This window comes from Prenolepis imparis, unplaced genomic scaffold (genome assembly GCF_030444845.1).
Source record: "Prenolepis imparis isolate NDT839.2.m4 unplaced genomic scaffold, iyPreImpa1.0 SCAF_2, whole genome shotgun sequence".
In the NCBI taxonomy this organism is placed as follows: Eukaryota; Metazoa; Arthropoda; class Insecta; order Hymenoptera; family Formicidae; genus Prenolepis; species Prenolepis imparis.
The window spans coordinates 23,196,908-23,217,594 of NW_028141160.1; the positions used below are offsets into that span (position 1 = coordinate 23,196,908).

Here is a 20,687-nt window from a genome sequence, read left to right on the forward strand (position 1 = left end):
TTGGGGGAATGTTTTTTCGACCATGGAAAGTAAAGATTGCTTTAGGGGAAATGACGAAGAGTTTGATTAAATATTGAGAATATTTTGACAAAATGCGAGAAAATATATATGGGATGTATTTCAAATATATGAGATATATTTATATAAAAAAGATATATAGTAAATTTACGTATACTTTATATTTATATAAATATATAAATATAAATTTTAAATATTTGCTGATCTTTAACTGAATGGTAAACCTATCTGAAACTTCGCGATGTATGTGATGCCTCAACATCTTTTTCGAGATATTCATAGCATTCTGAACGCGTTGCGCTGAATCGTATCCAAAAAAATGGACTGTTGGAGTCTACGAATTGGCTCGTCTCGAGAGACGTGGCTTCTTCTGCAAACGCGAGTTACAAATAATAGTTACCGATTGGCGACGACGATATAAACGTTATATTCAATGTATTTATAACCATTAGATATTATATTGGATCGTATTTTTAACCGGTTCACAGCCCCGATGGCGGGAAGGGATTGCCAAGTGTGTTATTTATAATCCGCAATCAAAGATGAAGAAACAATAGTATACGATTATTACGCGAGATTCTTACACGTCGTAAAACACGGATGATATGTACCTCTATCTCTATAATACAGTATATAAATATACTGTACGCAAAAATGTATGTACTTGAAAATGAAAGAGAATGAAAGAGCGCGAATTTATTATTCAATTATATATATTATACATATGTATGTATTTCTACCTAGAACCTAGAGAATACGCAGCCTACGCGCGTCACATTCTTTCGCGACAGATAAGGTAAACAATACCGTACCAGCTTTTACGTACACAGAGATACCATAAACATTAAATACAGAAACACAAATCAAGTTGACTCCTATTTCCGCTAATCGAAAAAAGATAGTAATAATTCACGTTTAGTAAAAAATAGTATCAAATAACTCGATATAGTTCCAAGAAAGAAAATCTAACAAGAAATAAGAAAGAAATATTAAATAAAATTATTTTTAAAATATTACAAAATTATTATATAATATATTATATAATAATAATAAATATTATACATAGTATAAAAAAATATTTAAAAAATTAAAATATTAAGATGGAGAGAAACAATGTAATAAAATAAAGTATGAAAAAGAAGATATACCGAGAGTATAACGGCAACTTCTCGAGAATGAAAAATGATGATCGGCCCCCGAACGAGAAGCAGAAGGAAGCGTCCAACATCGATTAATCGATCAAGTATGGCTCCTCGTTGCTGCCACGAGGCTACCGCGCGTCTGAGAGCGACTGTCTATTTCTACTTGCAGCCGCTACCCTCGGTTTTACCATCTCCCGGGAACGAGACGTCGGGTTTCGCGATTCTACATCTTCTATAAACAAGCCGGGGAACACTTGACGATGGTCGTTATACCGGCGACGTTATTAACCCTTAATCGGTCTTCGTGTATCTTGGCACACGTCCCGGCAAAAATCATTTTCGTCTCGCTTTCTCATTCTGACACTTTGGCAGACACGCGCGTACTCCCTGTAGGAACGTTTACCCTGCCTAATTTTACAAGCGATTCCGACTGTCACACATCTATACAAAAAAGAAACGCGTCCCAATCTTATTTTAAACATTATTTTTTTTAAACAGTAAAAAACGTCGATCTATCGATTACGCTTAAAAAGAAAGCTAAATCGGTCATTACTGATGAAATACGATAATCTAATTGTATATAAAAGATATATTCGCAAAGACTGGTCGTGTATAACTATATAATTAATCTCTTGATAAAAAAAAACTTAATACACAAGTATTAAAAAATATATGGAAAAAATAAACTTTTGCAATTCATGAACCTTATATAATGTAGATATTATCTCATCAGGAAAAATCGGGATAATTTTTCCTCTCGTACTCCCCTTCGCGTGTAAGATGCAATGATAACATTAATGTTAGTTAACGTTAATATAGAGTTCTAGAACATGTTACGGAAGCGAAAAACGTAGAAAATCTTTACCTCGATCGGTGCTGCTCGATTGTCCGCGATATAAGAATTTATTTGCGCAAGCTTCTCGCGATATATAAAAATCTCCACAATTAATTCCCATTCTTTAATATATCCAAATTACTCTTTCGTATATAAATATAATCTCGCGTTTTTAGCATCGCTAGGTTCAAGGCTGATCTCTCGTATCGTCCGTAACGTAACTACCTGTACTTCCGCTAGCTTCGTCGTCGATCGTTAAACACGAGTGTCTCTGAATTCTATTTGAGATCAGGAGGATCCATTTCGCCGAAAGAGCCGCGCACCTTAGCCAAAGACCCCATTTTCGCGATGGCGCATATTCCGCAGGTTCCGTCAATAATAATCATTAATAATCATAATCCGTCAAACATTTCGACGCTTCGCGAAAAAAAATAAGCGTCCGTTCAACAAGAGCAGATACTAAATCGCGAAAAGAGGGAAGAAGAAGAAGAAGAAGAGTTCGAGCGGTTCAATACCAAATTCCGACCGTCGTCGGCAGCCCCGAAATAAACTTAATGGCCCCTTACACATTCAGCATTTCCTATCCCACGCGAACGCACATTTCCCCGTCGTCGTCGTCGACATCGTCGTCGACGTCGATGTCGTGCGCGCGAGCTTCGCACGTGCGTAATTATTGGCGACCCTCTATCGATTCGTTTCGGGCCGGTTTAGTCGTAACGAACGAAGGAACGAACGAAGGAACGAACGAGCGAACGAACGAACGAACGAGCAGGCGAGCGAACGAGTGGCTGTCAAAGGTTGGGTATATTTCCTCGGCAAGTGAGTCTAGGTCACCCGTATCGGGTCGATACCACGAAAGCGGGACAAAGGCGAGTCTTCGACTGTGCCTCACGCGTATTACAGTCGGAGCTGACCAGCTCGGCTGGTACTCGCGTCTTTTGGCGAGTAGGGGAAAAAAGCCTCTACTTCTTTCTCTTTTTTATTTTTATTTCTCTCTTTCTCTTATTCCCTATTCCCGGGAGAAGAGAGAAACCTCCCGCGCTTTTCCTCACGGAATCCAACGGAAGCCAACGAAAGGTTTGGTAGGTACCCACACGCAACCCAAAGGCGTGGAACCAATCACGCGCACGTGAGACACGCGATATGCGCGTGCAAATTAATCACAAGGTGGACAAGGTCGTTTGATTTCATTTTCTTCAAACTTGAAACCTCGTAGTTTAACCGTAATTAGTCCGGCTTCGAACTCTTTACTCGAGGAATATAACCATTATGAACGACGATGAATTTCATTCAAGTTACACTCGTCAAGTTACACCACGAGGAAACAATTTGAGAAAAAAAATTGCGTTACGCATTTTCTTACGAGATAAAATTGCCAGGTGAAATATTAAGAATTTTATAAATTTTTATAAATATAAGATTTTAACAGAAAATATCAAATGTATCGATTAGACAGTGTTCTCTCTCCTTCTTTTCTCTGCCCATCAAATTTTCGCGTAACGCGAATCATGAATTTCGGGGTAGGATTCGACGAGATGGTCGTATAATTGCCCCGTCTTATTACGAACGTGGAGGAGCCTCGTCGAGAGCGGCTTCGAGATTTTTGGCACCGAACTGAGCGCGACATTATATACGTACGCGACGGTAGCCGCCGCGGCTGAAATGTCTCGAGAATAATGATAATAATGGATGCGACGAATTTGGCGATTTCGCGATTAGCAGAAAATCGGCAACGGTATATCTCGCACGAGCCGGTTCACATCCCTAATCGAAACACGGTTTCCTTCGACAATGCGCCTGCTCGATCCCGGGGCACGCATCATGTACGAGAGAGACTCTCTCTCTTTCTCAATCCTCTTTCTCTGCCTGTCTCTTTCTCTCTTTACTCGCTCACTCTCAGGGTCCGCTGGCAGCTCTGCTGGCACTCCCGAAATAATGTTCGGAAGAACAGCACAGCACGAGGGAGAGGAATAGCGAGGGAGAGCAGAGAAAGGGGGGAAGGGAAACGCAGAGACTGGTGATATCCAGAGGAGAGGAAGATGAGAAAGGAGAGCAAGAAACGCCCGGATCGCGAGCGCATGTTACATAATTTTCCTAACTCCAAGCGGAGAGGGCGATGTGAATTGGTGGGGATGGGGAGTGGACGATGGTCGACGACGAGAAGCTTCCCCGAGGTATTTCCTATGAAAGGAAGGCGGAAAAAGAGGGTGAAGAGAAAGAGAGAAAAAAAAGGCATGGCAGGGAAGGGTATGTATGTATGCGTGCGTGTGTGCTGATAGCTAAATGGATGGATGGATAAATGGTACGATCGGGAGGGTAGTAAAAAAGGGACGAGCGAGAATCCAAGAGAGGAAAAACAGAGGAGGAATAAATAAACTTAAATAGAGGGAAAATGGCAGGAAACGAAACAAATATATATTTAAATAGAAAGAGAGAGAAAAAAAAGAGAAAGGGCAAAGAGCGAGGGAGAAGGAGAAGATGGAGATAGTGGAGGCTCGTGTCCTGGTGGGCGGAATGGCGAATCAATCCTCGGGGAAGGGAAAGAGGATGAGAGGGCGAGAAGGAACGGAGGTGGAGGCGGCGGAACGCGGGGGGAGGGGTGAGTGGGGGTGGGTGGATGGGCAGAGAGAGAGAGAGAGAGACGGGGCAGTGTGGCGACATGTACATACATATACACTACTCACCGTGGACGGTGGCAGCAAGATGTCTGCGAGGGTGTCTCTTCTTCTCCTCGACGGTGGCAAGAGAGAGGAAAGCCCGATGTCACATACGCCGCTTCATCGGGCCACTGTGCTGCCGCTTAATACCACTCCGCGCGGTGCTCTTCGCCCGCCTTCTTCACCTTCTGCCACTAAAAATAAACTCGCTCGCTCTAACCGTGCGCACCTCCGGCTGCCCCCGCGCGCGCGCGCGCGCGCTTGCAAGCGTTCTCCCTCCCCCACGCCCTTTCTCACTCTCTCTTTCTCTCTCTCTCTTTTTTTATCTCTCTCTTTCGTTCTCTTTCTCTCTTTACACGCTCTTTCTCTCCGTTCGTTCTCGCGCTCGCGCTTCACGTCTTGTAACGCGACCGACACATTTATCCGCACTTTCGAGCCGCTCTCTCGGGCATTCTCGCGCACCTTTCGCGCTCCGCAACCGACCGACCGACCGACCGACCGACCAACCGCTCGATTCCCTAGAATCGAGGAGGTAACACTGTCGCCGTTTGCCGCCGCTTGTCGCCGCTACCGCCGCCGCCACCTCCACCGCCACCGCCACCGCCACCGCCGCCGTCGCCGTCGCCGTCGCCGTCGCCGCTACCACCACCGCCGCGCAATCGCTAGCTCCACCACTGATGTGGATGATGATGGCGAGAACGGCGCGATTTCGATGTCCGGAACGGCACCTGGGAGAGAGACCGATTCGCCGAAGTCGCGATGAGAGAGAGAGAGAGAATTTCCGGAGCAGAGATGACGGAGAAACAGAGAGCGAGAGAGAGAGAGAGAGAAAGTCGGAGCACACGCGAGTTCGATGAAGAATGAAAAAGAAAAAGGGGAAGGAAGGAGTGGCGCAAGATGCACGCTCAATCGTTATAAGGACGAGACGAAACGCGCACGCACTCGCGATTATATTATATACTCTTGTTCCGTGTCGCGGATTCTAACTATGTATATATAACTCCGAAATTGTCGAGCGAATAATACGTATTCTTACCCCGGGGATGCCACTCTGTCGTCGTCACCGAGAGCGCGGGACTGTCGCGCTCGCGACGTACTCGAGTTCCTCGTGGTTCCCGTCGACCCTCTCTCCCACTCCCTACTGGCGGTATCGACTGCGACGGCGACGACGCGACGACGACGACGGTGGCGGCGATGCGGGGCGGCTTTTCTCCTTGATGCCCCTTTTCATATAGATGCAAAGCCGCGGCTGTAGCCGAATCGCTAACTAATTAGCTCGTGGTGGTGGTGGCTTACGGTGGTGACTTGGAGCGCGTTATCGCTGGTGACGGAGAGCGGCGACCCTGAATCCCGACGACGGCATCCGCGCATCGACGCGGTGACGAGAAATGCTGGCGGGAGAAATTGGCGAAAAATGAGACGAGGACGAAAACTCGCGAAAACGACGACAATGATGATTTATACTCCGATTTTAGCTCGCTTCCCGCTGACTATCGCTGCTTCGGCTTGTGGCCGCCGACTGTGCGCGCGCACCTCCGTGTGACACGTACACGTGTGTAACGTGTGTATGTGTGTGTATATGTGTGCACACCGCGACGACGAAGATGGATACGACAGGTCTCTCTATCTATCTATCTATCTCTGCGTCTCTTTCTCTATCTTTGCGTATCTGTCAGTATCGCGCGCTTCTAATACATGACGGGCTGATTACGCATGTGCGTTGGCGCGTGCACGAAAGTAGACGCGATGGAAGGAGAGAGAATGACCGGCGGGGAAACACAGACAGAGAACGAACGAAAGATACAATAGAGCAACCGAGAGAGAGTAAAGAGCGAAAAGAAACGGACATACATATATATACACACGTTTTCCGGAAAAGAGGGAAAGAAAAGAGAGAGAGAGAGAGAGAGAGAGCGAGAAGGGGAGGAAGAGGAAGAGAGAGAAACGCGGATAGTAAAGTGTGTAAGACGGGAATAAGGGGCCTGTCCGAGATTCGGGTGCGAATTTAACGCACAGTATGAACGGTACCGCGGTCGCCGTTACACTAAATCGCGGGAGAACCACGTCGGGAGAGATATATCGTGCTCGCTCGTGCGGCGCTTCGCGGGCGCATGCGCACCTCGGTTCGCCACCCAGCCTCTTATCGCCCACTAACCCCATCATCGTCACCCGCGATCGCCACCCTGGAATCTCGTTCCGAATTTCAGAAAAATCACAAAATTTCGTAGTTTTCTTAATCCCAAATAAAACGCTCTGCGCGCCCTGCATCCTTCGTTAATTATGTCGCTAATAATTTAGTCGCATTTTTAATAAAGCGGGGATCTTGAATTGGTCGATTTTTATCAATGATATAATGTCAAGAATTTAGCGTCGCGAAATACTCCGAGAGCATGATCGAGCGATCGTGATTGTATGTATATTTTCATCTTGGTACAATTATATAAATAAATCTATGAATCAGTTTTACATATATACCTCTTTTGATTTATCTCCGGACTCGTATAATGTATCGTATTTTCCTCGTCGTGCAAAACATCCGGGTGCCGAAGATCCGAGAAAGCGCGTACTGCAACAATATGAGAAGAGTATTATTATAAACTTGAAGTAAACCGCTAATTCCAATCTCGAGAATCGAGTCTCCGATACGTCAATTCACGACTCACGCGAACGTGATTCGATGAGAGATGACGCTGAGCGACGCGAACTGAATTATGGCGCGAACTTTTGAAATACGATCTAGCAATGTTTGATAAATATCTATCTCGTTTACAATTTACGAGAAAATTCATGCGCAGTTGAATTAATGCAACAAAATTAGTTATTTCTTTTTCTGGAATAAATCGAAACATTAGTAAATTTTTGACATTTCTGAAAACCGCTACCATATTTGGTTTAAATTACAGAAATGATCGAGGCTCGATGCGCCATCTACATGAAACTCAATGAATGAAATACACGCGATTGCCCTACTACATATTTTACGATCTATGCCTGAACCTATAGCAATAGAAAATAGAAAGTGGATAGAAGCGATAGAAGCAGCTAATGTTGTTGTCGTGTTAGGTTAAGTGGTTGTTTTCTAATGATCCTAGATAAAAGTGCACGCAAAATTTGCAAGAAAACAGATAGTGACAGAGTGAAGAAGAGATTGAATATTTATATTATCTCTAATCTTTCTTTCTGGTTAGGTTAGGTAAGCGTCTCGATATATGTTGCTAACAATTAAGATAAAACACTATCATCTACTTGTTTTTTTTCCTCATATTCGCGTCATATTATTTTAGATGAAAGATTTTTTCTCGGGAATTTCCTATAAATGTCGTTTTTTCTATAAATATTATTGCGAAAAAATATCAATATTATCGTTTCTTTTATAGTGATTTATGTCTTCTATGCGGATTATCGTGAAATTTATGAGTCAACAAAGATGGTTACTGTACAAGATATTGGTCTGCAACTTACGAAACCAGTGAAAGAGTTGGCAAAATGGAACTTTCCCTTCTCACAGGTATGTTTACGTTATCAGTTTTTTTTCAGTGATATAATAGTCATGTGTTAGATGTATTAAAATAATATCATATTATTACAGACTTTGGAGAGATATTGCTCATTATTCAATACAACATGCAGCAAAAGTTTTGGAGAAGCTGGGCTTGTTCTGCAAAACTCTGCAGCTGTATATGTGCATAGAGTTGATTCTCTCTGGAGTAAAACAGAAGATTCTAGAAATTTATTAGTGAATTATGAGTGAGTATTTATTAATATATTGAAAAGTTACATATACTAATTAAAAAAGTTATATTTATATATTTTTAAATATATATATTAAATTATTTTTTCCTTAGAAATGAAGAAGTAACACAAAAATCTGCCAAGAAAAGAGATAGGAAGACTGACATGTGTTTTCAAGACTTTAAAATTGTCAACTTTGCCAAGGAAGTAGACAAGAATATCAATATTAAAAAAAATCAGACAACACATACTGTCAAATCAAAAAGCCGCTGCTTTACTCAATTGGAGAAGGGTATTGCGCAACATGTCTCTATTGACATTTATGATATAAATAGAGAAGTCATTGGTAAAAAATACAATTTTCGGTAAGTATCAAATTGTTTTTTTAATGCACCTATTTTAGTGTAAGACAATAATATCTAATAATATATTATAGCTGCAATCAAAACATAAGTATGGATGGTGTATTGGTCGATGCTATGGTCGAGTTTGCCCCTCAAGGTATGTAATTAATTGGGGAAATAAGTTTTTGATTCAGTCAAGTAATTGTGACATATTTATTTGCTTTTTTTTCTTTTTAGATTTTTGTTGTGATAGTGATAATTCTGAATCCTTATCGACTCTGGATTGTACAATACTCGATGACAATAATCAGAATACTAGTGATGCTGAATCTGAAAGGAATAATGATGATTCGGTGGAAGAAGAAATTCCTGACGTAGTTACATCTTTGGAATCGACTCAACAAAGTCAGTCTTTGTCCGAGAACTCTAGTACCAACAACACACTTATCGAAACGCCAAATAGTACTTTAAATGATAATTGTCACAATGTGACTCCTGGCGATATCTCAAATGAGATGTATCCAAATACACCAAGCGATACTAACTCATCGATAACAACTCAAATCAATAACAATTTATCGAGTAATATTGATTTGGATGATAATTATTTGAACAACAATATCAGGAAAAGTATAGATGTTGGTAGTCTATTAGATAGTCCACCCGAGTCAGTAAACTCGAAAGATAGAAGGTATTTTTGATATTTTTGTTACTTGACGTGTTAATGCTATAAACATACGTGAAAGAATTTTAAAATCAACAATATTATTTTAGAACGTCATCGACGGACGATTTAGGATTGATAAGCGACACAAATGAGGAGTTATCGAAAATAAATTTAGCTATAAACATTAAACAAAGTACTCCTTCAAAGAGCAGTACAAAGATTAAAATAAAGCAGTCTCCGAAATCCACATCAAAATCGGTAAAACATGTAATAGCACTTATAATTTTGCTATTAATTAATGGCATTTGATAATATTTCTGAATTGTTTATTTATAGGTTAAGCAAAAGTTTTCTCGAATAATAAAGGAAGCACTTGCATCGAGTAAGAGAGGGCAAGGTGTAACAAAAAATATCGTCGATCTTTTTGGGGAATCGGTTTCCTCGCGAAGAGAAAAAGGTAAATCTATCAGCCTGTTTCAAGAGAAATTGTCCGATACCAATTTATTGATTTTTATATAAATTAAGTTGATATGTATATATAAATTAAACGACGATATTCCGTTTTCCAGGTAGACCAAATATGTTTAAGAAAAGTTTAAGTACCTGCATAAAATATATACAAGAGTACAATCCTTTGCAATACAACGATGTGACGAATGTAGATTTGGATCTCTTAGGATTTCAATTATGCGTTAATGAGGAAGCAAATACGGATATTAGTGATAATGACACAATGGACACTTCGATTAATGAGGTGTCCAGACTTCGCAGTCCGAGTCCCATGGACATGTCGCCTCTGCATGAACATTTCTGCGACACGTGGTTGCGATCAGACTCGCCGCAGTCTTTGCCTGTAAGTCGATGATCGATTGTCATCTATAGGAAATATTAGTTGTAAAATCTATGAAACGAATAACAATTTCAGAGAAACGTTGACAAGTGGCACGAAATGATACAGCCTAAATTACGCGAAGCCGAGCAAAGATCGACGTTTTGCGTTCGCGACTACGCGTCGCAAATTATGGAGACTGTAAAGACGAATGATCAACACAAAATTAGCTTTAACGCTGTTACTCAAAATGAACACGAAGTAGCCAGATACTTTCTAGCATTGTTGGACTTGGTAAGACGATATTCAGAAAAAATTGAAAAGAGTTTATACAATCGACGATTTCTAATATGAAAATATTGTTTGCAGGCTGCGAAACGAAATGTAGATATACACGCTGATAATGATCTCGAGAATAATATAGAAATTGTTTTATGTGAAAAGGACACACAGTGTTATACTAATGATCAAGTGGATTCACATGATTAACGAGCACATACTTTAGTTTCAAGAGCTTTGAATATATGTATTATATGTATATATTAAAGAAAATCAATTTATATATATACACCTTCGTCAGAGCGACAGAAAGCCCTGTTTGTACTGTGATATTCTGCCGAGTGCAATTAAATATCTTAAACAAAGGTACATATATCTTGTATTTATGCATTAAATACTTTTCAACGGGATATATCTGCTTATTTATCTTTTATTTTTCCGCACAAGCGCGCGCTATTCCTTGATTTTATATTATATGCATAAAAAAGAATATTTTTATATAAAGTTTGTTTAAACTTGATTATTTTTTGAGAGAACTCAGCTGATTAAAGCGTTAATTTGCTAATTAAATTTTAAAATAAAAATGTTATAAAAATTAAAATAATGTTATAAATAATATGTTATAATATTTTAAACTCGATTAATATTTTTTAAAATAAAACGCGCCCTCAGCGAATGTTGTACAACTTACACAGGCCTTAATTTTCGAATTCAAAGTTTAAACGTTTTTCGCGAAAATTAAGGCCTGTGTAAGTCGTAGAATATTCGTCTTGGGCGCGTTTTAAAGGTCTCTTCAAGACCTACAAAATGAGCCCTCAGCGAATGTTCTACGACTTTCACAGGTCTTAATTTTCGCAAAAGACCTATAAACTTTGAATTAAAAAAGTATGGCCTGTGTAAGTCGTAGAACATTTTCTGAGAGCTCATTTTGTATGTCTTGAAGAGACCTTTAAAACGCGCTCAAAGAACAATGCACACTTATATTTCATATATTAAATAAAATAATTTGTACGTTGGTATGTTTACGATATAAAAATAATCTTTATACAATGTACTATCAAAATATACAAGCGTTGAATTTTTGTGGCTTCTTTTAAAGTTTTAAATATCCTTTTAAAATATCGATATTTTGAAGCTGCAAAAGAGTATCGATATTTAAAAATATCTTTTATTTAGTCTTTTTTCATAAGGATATGTATATGTAAAGTTGTATATGCGTACAATTCATTGGAAACCTATGTATATATTTCTACCGTACGTAATATTTTCACTTAATCATCATCGAGTGATAATTCGTTGCTGGACGAGTCGTAACGAAGCATTACAAGAAAGAAACTGTTGCAGCGTGAGAGATTGATTTTTTTTTAATTAATACTGAAATGCATCCCCGTCGTTTATATCATGTATAACTGTGGTATATAAATGTGCGACGAAATGACAGAGCCGTGCATTCACAAATGTGTGGATCCTCTCTCCACGTCGCACACACATCTCACACGTGCAATGAATGTATGACAATTGGCCGTAGTGTAATATATATACAGAGAGAAGGAGAGAGTGAGAGAGAAAAGGGAAAGAGAGAAATGCTTAACGCATGCGTCTCGTCTGTGCCGAGCCGACGACGGGCGCACCGGCTCACGGTTTATATTAGTTTACATTAGGACAGGCACATATAGACACCGCAAATGCTCGTGTAAATTGTGTTTTTTTGTTAACGCGCTCGCAATTTCCTCCCCGGTTGATCGCGTTTGGGAAAAAATCACGTGTATCGCGTTTCGCGTGAAATCGAACATTTATACAAAATAGACTGTGAATTTTTACTTTTTTTTCTTTCGCTAACGAGTGTGTACTCCTTTCGCGCGGAAATATCGTTTGAGAAAATTAACTTCGAGATTTAACGCGTAATAAAATTGCGCCGAAAGAGTGTGATGAAAAGAATATGTAAGGGATATGGAAACTCGCGGATGTTTCAGTAGTTTAATATAGAGTCAATTCCACTTGATAGTAACCAATTAGACGACACAGAACTATACGCTTCTCTCCCTTGATCTTTCGATCTTTCTCTCTCTCTCTCTCTCTCTCTCTCTCTCTCTCTCTCTCTCTCTCTCTCTCTTGTGCGGTGCGGCAGAGATATATTCAATTGAGATAGTTGCGTTCTGGCGCGCGTCGCATCTTCGCGCTAATACACACGTCGGACTATTATTATATTCACACGTTTGTGTAACATACGAATCGCTATCGATATCGTTAATTTCCGTCAACAGCGATTTGACTTGAAAATTCAATATTTTACTTTAAAGTGTCATTTTCGAGGGGGTATGATTATCGTTGTTAGTATTTTTAAGATTTTTAATTATATTCTTTCAATTTTTTACTACTTGTTTTTATATGTAAAAATTGGTATAATTTGCAAACTTTTTCAAACACAACTTTTTGCAGGGATAAAACTAACTAACTAACATCAACATGAACAGCAAGAGTGCTTTACTGGTGCAACGATGGATGCTCCAACCGCGCGTGTTGCTCGTTCTCATTTTGCTGCAATTTATCATTCAGTTTTTCACATCTGTCTATCTGTACAAGTATGTCACGAACGTGGACAGCGATCTTCGTTTGGTAAAAAGTCAGTATCCACCGGCATTTCCGCGGCGAAGACGCAGCAGCGCATTGCCAACCGGCGAAGACAATGCAGTTTCTGACATAGCAAGTAGGGTATGTATAAAGTATATACTTATATACAATAATTAAAGAAATCGTTTTAACGAAAAAAGAAAAAAGAATCTTTAATTCTATTCGTGAAAATAAAAGTCTAATTTTTTAAAAAGAGGAACAGTTTCAAAATACTAGAATTTTCTTGCATTATTTCGTAATAAAAGATAGCAAAATTTAAAAAAATAGATAAGAATATTTTATACCATTTATATGTATATATATTAATTATATTATTAATATAAATATATAATTAATATAAAATTTTGATATATATTTTGATATATATAATTGAATAAAAGTTGAATAATAAATTTTATATTAGTTATATATGTATATGTATATACATAATTAATATAAAATTTATTATATATATATATAATTGACATAAAATTTTGATATATAAGTTATATATAAAAAATAAAGTAAAAAAAAAAGTTAATTTTACAGTTGAAGAAAATTTGTTAATTTTCTGTGAATTAAATTCTTCAGAATTTTCTAGGAGATTAAATTTCCCGATTTAATTTCGTAAAGATATCTTAGATATCTCTCGTGTATATAGTATCGCGGAATTGCTTAGATCGCTCGGTTACAGCTTCGAGAGGATAAGGAAATCCAAGGTACAAGGAAGGTAACAGCCTCCCCTATCATGGTATCTGGTTCCGCGTCTCCAACGGCGGCCGGAGGTCAAGACTGGGTCTGGTTGAACGCCGACACGCGAATACAAGTCAGTTCTCTCGCGATTGTTAGAACTATATAGTTACCTGCTTCGCGCGATACATCCTTCTCTCAATACTCTCGTGCAAACTTCAAGCTTCGCCGCGATGTTCCGTCGACAAGTTCCATCACCTATATAGAGTATCGCGTATGTAGGATACTTGAAGATAAGGGAGCTAAGTGTTCTTTAGACCTATTTCCCTCATTACAACAACGACGAAGGTTTGTGCAAACATGAACACGCTTATACGAGCTTCTTATTATTTTAACGTGAAAATTGGATTCAAACTGAACGAGATATAGAGCTTGAAATAATATATTCTTCGCTCATCTTTGAAAAATTATTTGTAAAACAATAATTGTTTTTATCCAAACCTTTCAAATTTCTTACAATTCAAAACCATAAAAAATTGAAAGCAACTATAGGTCATAAAAATATTTTAATAGAAATTATATAGAAAAATATATAAATTTTACCATATACAGTAAAAAAAGTTTATATTATACATATATAAATTTAAATATAAAACAACAGTGTACAAAATATTCGGGTATCCTATATATCCACTTACTCTGTGTTTCAGTTCGATGCGATCGAGAACTTTTGTCGTTCATCCGCAAAGTACTGTCCACCGGGCCTTCCTGGTGCTCCCGGAAATCCAGGTCCATCTGGTGAACCAGGTCTGCCAGGTATCCAGGGAATGATGGGATCGAAAGGACCTCCCGGACAACCTGGCCATCCTGGTGTCAGAGGACCCAAAGGTGACATCGGTCCACCAGGGTTCGATGGAAGGGACGGTGTACCGGGTGAACCTGGTTTGGACGGGATTCCTGGTAGAAGTGGTCTGGATGGCATACCCGGGACCAATGGTAAGCCGGGTATGAACGGGTCGCCCGGATCATCTGGAAGAAATGGAACAGACGGTGCGTTTAGATGTATAATCACTTGACAAACACGTATCGTATAATTTAAAATTCGTCGTAAACAAGCATTTACATGTTGAAAATAAACATGCAATTAAATGTAAAGTACTTGATGGAAATGACTAAATGCAAGAAAAATCGGCTTTTGTGTCCTCGATTTTTTTTAAATGCTGCTTTTTAACGTTTTGTTTTATTACGTAGAGATACATAATTTTACTTTGCTGTAAAATGTAGTTTAGCATATTTTTTACTTTTTTATATATACATATATCAACTCGTAACATAAAATTGTAAATTTCGTAACGTCGTAATTCTATAAAATTTTGCAACAGGGTCGTAAATTTTTTGTTACTTCGTAAGAAAAAAAGGTACACTGACATTTTGTATTTATATAGGAAGACCCGGTCAAATGGGACCTCAAGGACCACCGGGACCGCGCGGTGGGTAATAATAATAATGGTTCAGTGATTTTTTTACTTCATTTGTTTCACAAATGAATTTTTTATGTATCAGGAGACTTAGGTCCGCCCGGTCGTCCCGGAATGTCGGGAAAAGACGGTATGCCAGGTATACAGGCTTACAAAATGAGCATCAATGACCACAGCATGCATGACATATTAATACCGCCATCCATCGTAGGTAGGTGAGGACTACCGGTTTTACTCTTTTAACTTTTAACGAGATTAATGTATTTTTTTTTTCTTTCTTTTTGTCGCAATTTATCGAATCTTCAATGTGCAAAATTGTAATATTATAAATTTTCGATCCTTTCATCTCTTTCGATATTATTGCAATTTTGCCCGATGTTGTCATGAAGAAAAAGTCTCTTTGAAAGTACGACGTTTCAGAGATCGCATCGCCGTTGAACGCGAGCGACGTAATTTCCGTGCAAGAAGGCAGCAATATACGACTGAGATGCGCAGCCGGTGGGAAACCGCAACCCGTTATACAGTGGGCCAAAATAGACGGTTCGACGATACCTATGGGAACTTGGCACGGTATATATAGTCGAATTTTCTAATTCGTAATAATAATAAACGGAGCGAATAGTGCGAAATTAATGAGCTTTCGTATAAAAAAAAATAAATAAAATCTTACGACTCTAGTGAATTCGATTACGGGCCACACTTTTAATATCAGCGTGGTCAATCGAGAACACATGGGCGAATATGTGTGTAACGCCGACAACGGGATACCACCAGCAAGTTCCAAAAAATTCAAACTTCAAGTCAAATGTAAGCACTTTGCAATCTTCTTAGAGAAAGTTATGATATATAATATATGTGACAAATATTATAATAATTTTTCATTTTTCATGGCATGTAAAAACTTTTTTACCCCATCTCTTTTATGTTATTTATTTATATTTATTTATATCATTTATATTTCTTTTATATTATTACACTTTACAAATTTATAATATAGTTTTTATTAAATAATATTATTTATTTCTGTATTAATTGACTTTGAACCGCTACATAATTAAATATTTTTCACACATTATATATTACGAATACAGATGATAATCCATTTAATGACCCTTAAAAAAAATAGAAAAAAATATTTAAACTTTCTGTACTGTGCGATAAACGTGAATATTTTCTGGGTTTCGACGTTATTAGAATGAGTAATTCCGAAAGGACCCCAATTTTATTTGAACCGAAATAGATGCACAGGTAGAGACAAATCTGATAATCGATCGCGCGTTCCAGTTCCACCGTTTATTCGTATACGCAACAAGGTGGTTCTCGTGCGGAACCAAAATCCGGCGACGTTGGAATGCGAGGTGGAGGCCTTTCCCGAGCCGGTGGTGCACTGGGAACGCGGGGACGGTCGTCGTTTGAAAATATCGGATAAATACAGAACGGAGATTTATGAGAGACGAGATTATAAGGTAATCTTTATCGAACCGCATACGTTGCATATTCTGCGCAATTCTCTCCTCACAATCAGTCATTGTCTATTTGAAAATTTGAAGTAAGAGAAAAAGTACACAACGATGTATATAACATTTGCATATTTGGCATAAATTCGATAATATGCAAAATCGTTCTTTTATCCCACTTGCTATTTTTTTTAAAATCTTATTAACATAACAAATACTTATATACTTTTTTTGCAATGCGTGCGAAATTATTCCGAAAAGTTGAAGATGAAGCTAAGAATTATAAGAGTGACGTCGGCGGATCACGGAATTTACCATTGCGTGGCGAAAAATGATCTTGATGTTACCAAGGGATCCTTTATAGTGGATGGTTTGTCTTATCACACGTATTTTACTCGATATAACTCAATAATAAATATAAAACAAAGAGCCATTATATATTTTAGAAGTTAATAATTAATTACAACATTGAGATATAAAAGGCAGAATCACGTTCTTCTATCTAATCTTCTATCTTCTATCTAATCTTGATATTGAATATAACTTGAATTGTTATTATGACCTTAATGAAATGTTTGAAAACAAAACTGATATTTAATATATTTAATTATAAAAAGCAATCTGCGCATTTTATCAAATTCATATGGATAAGATAAATTCTAGAAAATGTGTAGAATATGTGTGATTCTTGCTTTTGTATCGTAATTCTCGAATAATTTTTCTAAGATTTTCTAAAAAAATTCAACATTTAATTTCTCTTAATGCCAAGTTTCTTAAATATCTCCTAAAATATATCGCTTTTAATAAATAAACATATATCGTTTATTTTCTGAAAATTAGATTTATCATTGAATTTCTCAATTAATATAATAAAATAATACATAATTCTAGACGACATGAGAGACGTCGAGAAACTGAAGTTGGGGAAGGACGTTACTTATGGTCATCCTATGCCGCCGAGCGTCGATCAGGAACAAGAATTGTGCATTCCTAAAGAAACCTGCACGTCTTGCCCAAAGTGCACGTACACAGATATAGTGGATGCGTACGTGAACGTTCAACCCTTGCGCGGTATTAACATTACGCGGCTACCGCTGCCGTTAGCCGGTACGTTTAATCATTACTAACTAATGTATTCTAGCAGCGTTTTTGTGTGTGTGCAGACGGTAGTATAAATTAATTTCAAGAGGTACAAGTAAAGTTGCAGCATAAACGCAAACATAACGTCTTCCTCTCTTTTTCCTTCTATAGGAAATTTTAATGACGTATGACGTTTCTATTAAAAAGAAAAGAGATAAATAAATATAACGCGACAGAAATAAAATAGAAGTAACGAAAAGAGAATCGCCGTGCAGCTTTATAAATGTAAATCGATAAATTTCATTTTATATTGGCTTCTAGCTCTACGTGAAAGTCAATCTCTATCGTGAAAAAGAAAAAACAGAAATCGGAGAACTTGTTTAAAATAAAATAATTTAATTAAGATACATTCTCATTTGACATATATCTTAATTGGATTTTAACTGCAAGCTCATCGAGACCCTTTCGGGAAAATATGGTAAATTGAAAATCATTAATGACCGAAAAGTGCCGCGAAAGTTTGCGCAACTAACCAACTCTGGTCGGCACTCGTCAAATACGAGAGTGATCACGAGAGTATCGCGAACGAAAAAGCAAAACTTCTTCATGCCGACTCTCTCTCTTTCTCTCTCTCTCTGCCAACTTGCGGACTCGAAAATTAATAATCATCGTAAATTCGCAGAGGGTTTGATAGAAGCCGTAGGAAAGCCTGTGCTGAAAGGGAGCATGGACGACTATTATGGAAGTTGGATGCACGACGCGTTCTCCCGATATCCTCATGATATCATGTCCGATCGACTCTTTGTGACTCGCAATAACACACGGGACATGTCCTACATCTACGAGTACAAATCGAAAGAACACTTCAAGAACGAGACGGGTCGTCCGATAAAATTGCCCCATCCTTTTCAGGTCGGTGGTTTTAAAATTCCAAAAGAGAAAGAAGCGAAGGATCTCTAATTTTATTTACGCAATTTTCTGAGAAGAGTTATAAAAATATACACGAATGACAATGAGATAAAAATTGTAAATCTTGGAAACTGTATAAAATTTTTTGATGTTTAATGGACGAGCAAGTGAAGAATTATGCTTGATCGATATTATTTTTTAGGGTAACGGACATGTAGTTTACAACAAATCGTTCTTCTACAATCCCCAAAATCGCTCGTCGGTCTTTCGATTCGATCTCTACGGATCGTCCTCGGAATCCGAGTGCAATCGACATTTCGCCAATTGCGAGATGCAGCTACCGGGCTTGCTGGTCAATACTAAGAACTACCTCTACACGCACAATTTCACTTACGTGGATTTCAACGTGGACGAGAACGGTAAAACGACGGATCGGCATTTTCTCCTTTCATCCCCTCTTCCCCCATATATATTTCCTCAGATATTATATATTGAAATATTTATCACAGATGATTATAATTGAATATAAAATATATATTGCAATAAAAAAAATTAAATATTATCCGTACAAAATACGTTTCTGGATTATTTTTACGGATATACATATTTCTCGGATATTATGTACATTGATACATCATAGATGATGTAATTGAATAAAATATTTATTATAATAAGAAAATTAAATATTATCCGTACAAGACACGTTCGCGTCTGCGCAGGTTTATGGGTTATTTATGGATTACCGTCCAACAATACGGTGGTGGTGAAAATGGATCCCACAAAGATGACCATTCAGTACGCGTGGAACATCAGTATCGATCATCATAGATTCGGAGAGATGTTTATCGCGGGTGGGGTGCTTTATGCTATACACAGTGTCACCGAAGAAACTATGAAAATACGGTAAGAAAAGAAGAAATTATTTTTTAAAGAGCTTACAAATATCCCGAATTTTCTTCAATATACAATTTCCTAATAATTTTACTCTTTATCGGGGTTCATTATTCGTTATTTGCCACTGCGAAAAAAAAGAAATTTTTTTTCATTTTTATTTTTTTTATATACTTATATGAACAAAAATATCACTATAAATATATTATTATCGGAAACATATTCAAGAGATCTATCCGTGAATAATCATACGGAATGTCTGTGTACATCGCTTTTTCCGACCGCAAAATTATCGTTATTATACCAAAGCTGACCCAATTCCGTAGATTCGCCTTCGATCTGTATCAAAATACGATGCGGGACGTTTCACTATCGTTCACGAATCCGTACCACAAGACCACAGCGGTCAGCTATAATCATAAAACCAAGGTATATACGCTTAATATGGTGAGAGACACCTTTCACCATTCTGGTCATTTATGCTCATTCAAGTTTCCCTTTTCGTTGCAGGAGCTCTATACGTGGAATAAAGGCAACCAATTAGCCTATCCCGTAAAATATCGTGACGAATTAATAGGAGGAGGCAATTAGGAGAGCATTTTCTTCTGAGATATACGATGCGTTGTTAATCGCCGTTAATTAAGAACTTTAACATCTAGCGCGTTCTCTCATTCTTCGATTTTACAATTAGCTCTTTAGAGCGCTCTATTTATCTGATATACGAAAATAATAAACAAGATCAATCAATGTGCGTAATTATTGCTTATTTTATCGTATGCGTAATTATTGCTTAGTTTATCGTATGCGTAAATGTATTTTAACGAGGGATCATTAAATCTATATTTTTATCTATAATTGTGCAAAAAAGAATAATATAAAATCATTTAATTATATTATAATTATGTTTTTACAAAGATATATTATCAATGCATAAATATGACGAAATAATATATGTATGTGTGAACGAGTGTAATACTTTTTTTAAATACAAATATCGAGACCAACTCGTTTATCGATGAATTTGTATCTTAACATTCCACCTTCACACTAATCCTAAACACGCTTTTTG

General features: G+C 37.9%; 3 protein-coding genes across 19 annotated transcripts in view; 2 read left to right on the forward strand and 1 right to left on the reverse strand.

Annotated features, from left to right (window-relative positions):
• The window catches only part of Pmca (plasma membrane calcium-transporting ATPase 3), an 88,173-nt gene extending 81,474 nt beyond the window's left edge, over positions 1-6,699 (reverse strand). For 6 of the 13 annotated variants that reach the window (XM_083032286.1, XM_083032285.1, XM_083032284.1 and 3 more), the window contains exons 1-2: positions 5,689-6,699; positions 4,680-4,846 (exon numbers count right to left, since the gene is read on the reverse strand). The gene's annotated coding sequence lies outside the window, so the exon portion shown is untranslated. The remainder of the gene's footprint in view (positions 1-4,679; positions 4,847-5,688) is intronic. The other 7 variants (XR_014424798.1, XR_014424800.1, XR_014424799.1 and 4 more) reach the window with 4 other exon arrangements.
• Positions 4,110-10,913, forward strand: LOC145933005 (uncharacterized). Of its 2 annotated transcripts, none has more exons than XM_083032323.1 (11): positions 4,110-4,242; positions 8,030-8,160; positions 8,242-8,399; positions 8,498-8,749; positions 8,821-8,885; positions 8,966-9,419; positions 9,503-9,653; positions 9,732-9,852; positions 9,965-10,248; positions 10,321-10,518; positions 10,594-10,913. In XM_083032323.1, exons 1-11 carry the CDS (start codon positions 4,128-4,130, stop codon positions 10,711-10,713), a joined length of 2,049 nt encoding a protein of 682 aa, XP_082888449.1. In that variant the 5' UTR covers positions 4,110-4,127; the 3' UTR covers positions 10,714-10,913. The 2 variants fall into 2 exon arrangements, with proteins under 2 accessions (XP_082888449.1, XP_082888450.1); XM_083032324.1 differs by lacking the exon at positions 4,110-4,242 and adding an exon at positions 7,613-7,845.
• A 1,218-nt stretch (positions 10,914-12,131) lies between these two features.
• On the forward strand, positions 12,132-20,612 carry LOC145933004 (uncharacterized). 4 transcript variants are annotated; one of them, XM_083032321.1, is made up of 16 exons: positions 12,132-12,196; positions 12,943-13,215; positions 13,808-13,939; positions 14,514-14,853; positions 15,249-15,293; positions 15,367-15,492; positions 15,702-15,851; positions 15,960-16,088; positions 16,566-16,747; positions 17,000-17,108; positions 17,630-17,845; positions 18,501-18,730; positions 18,930-19,146; positions 19,447-19,630; positions 19,945-20,047; positions 20,129-20,612. In XM_083032321.1, exons 2-16 carry the CDS (start codon positions 12,970-12,972, stop codon positions 20,207-20,209), a joined length of 2,490 nt encoding a protein of 829 aa, XP_082888447.1. In that variant the 5' UTR covers positions 12,132-12,196; positions 12,943-12,969; the 3' UTR covers positions 20,210-20,612. The 4 variants fall into 4 exon arrangements, with proteins under 4 accessions (XP_082888447.1, XP_082888446.1, XP_082888445.1 ...); XM_083032320.1 differs by having other exon boundaries at positions 12,136-12,444; XM_083032319.1 differs by having other exon boundaries at positions 12,136-12,833; positions 20,129-20,611.
• The last annotated feature ends 75 nt before the right edge of the window (positions 20,613-20,687 follow it).

Excerpts from the sequence above, each read along its gene's own strand:
- LOC145933005 (XM_083032323.1), top strand. The coding sequence starts at position 4,128 with ATGGGGAGTGGACGATGGTCGACGACGAGAAGCTTCCCCGAGGTATTT. Across the intron at positions 9,420-9,502 it reads GTAAACTCGAAAGATAGAAG|AACGTCATCGACGGACGATT; the intron begins GTATTTTTGATA and ends ATATTATTTTAG. Across the intron at positions 9,654-9,731 it reads CGAAATCCACATCAAAATCG|GTTAAGCAAAAGTTTTCTCG; the intron begins GTAAAACATGTA and ends GTTTATTTATAG.
- LOC145933004 (XM_083032321.1), top strand. The coding sequence starts at position 12,970 with ATGAACAGCAAGAGTGCTTTACTGGTGCAACGATGGATGCTCCAACCG. Across the intron at positions 16,089-16,565 it reads ATTCAAACTTCAAGTCAAAT|TTCCACCGTTTATTCGTATA; the intron begins GTAAGCACTTTG and ends CGCGCGTTCCAG. Across the intron at positions 17,109-17,629 it reads GGGATCCTTTATAGTGGATG|ACGACATGAGAGACGTCGAG; the intron begins GTTTGTCTTATC and ends ACATAATTCTAG.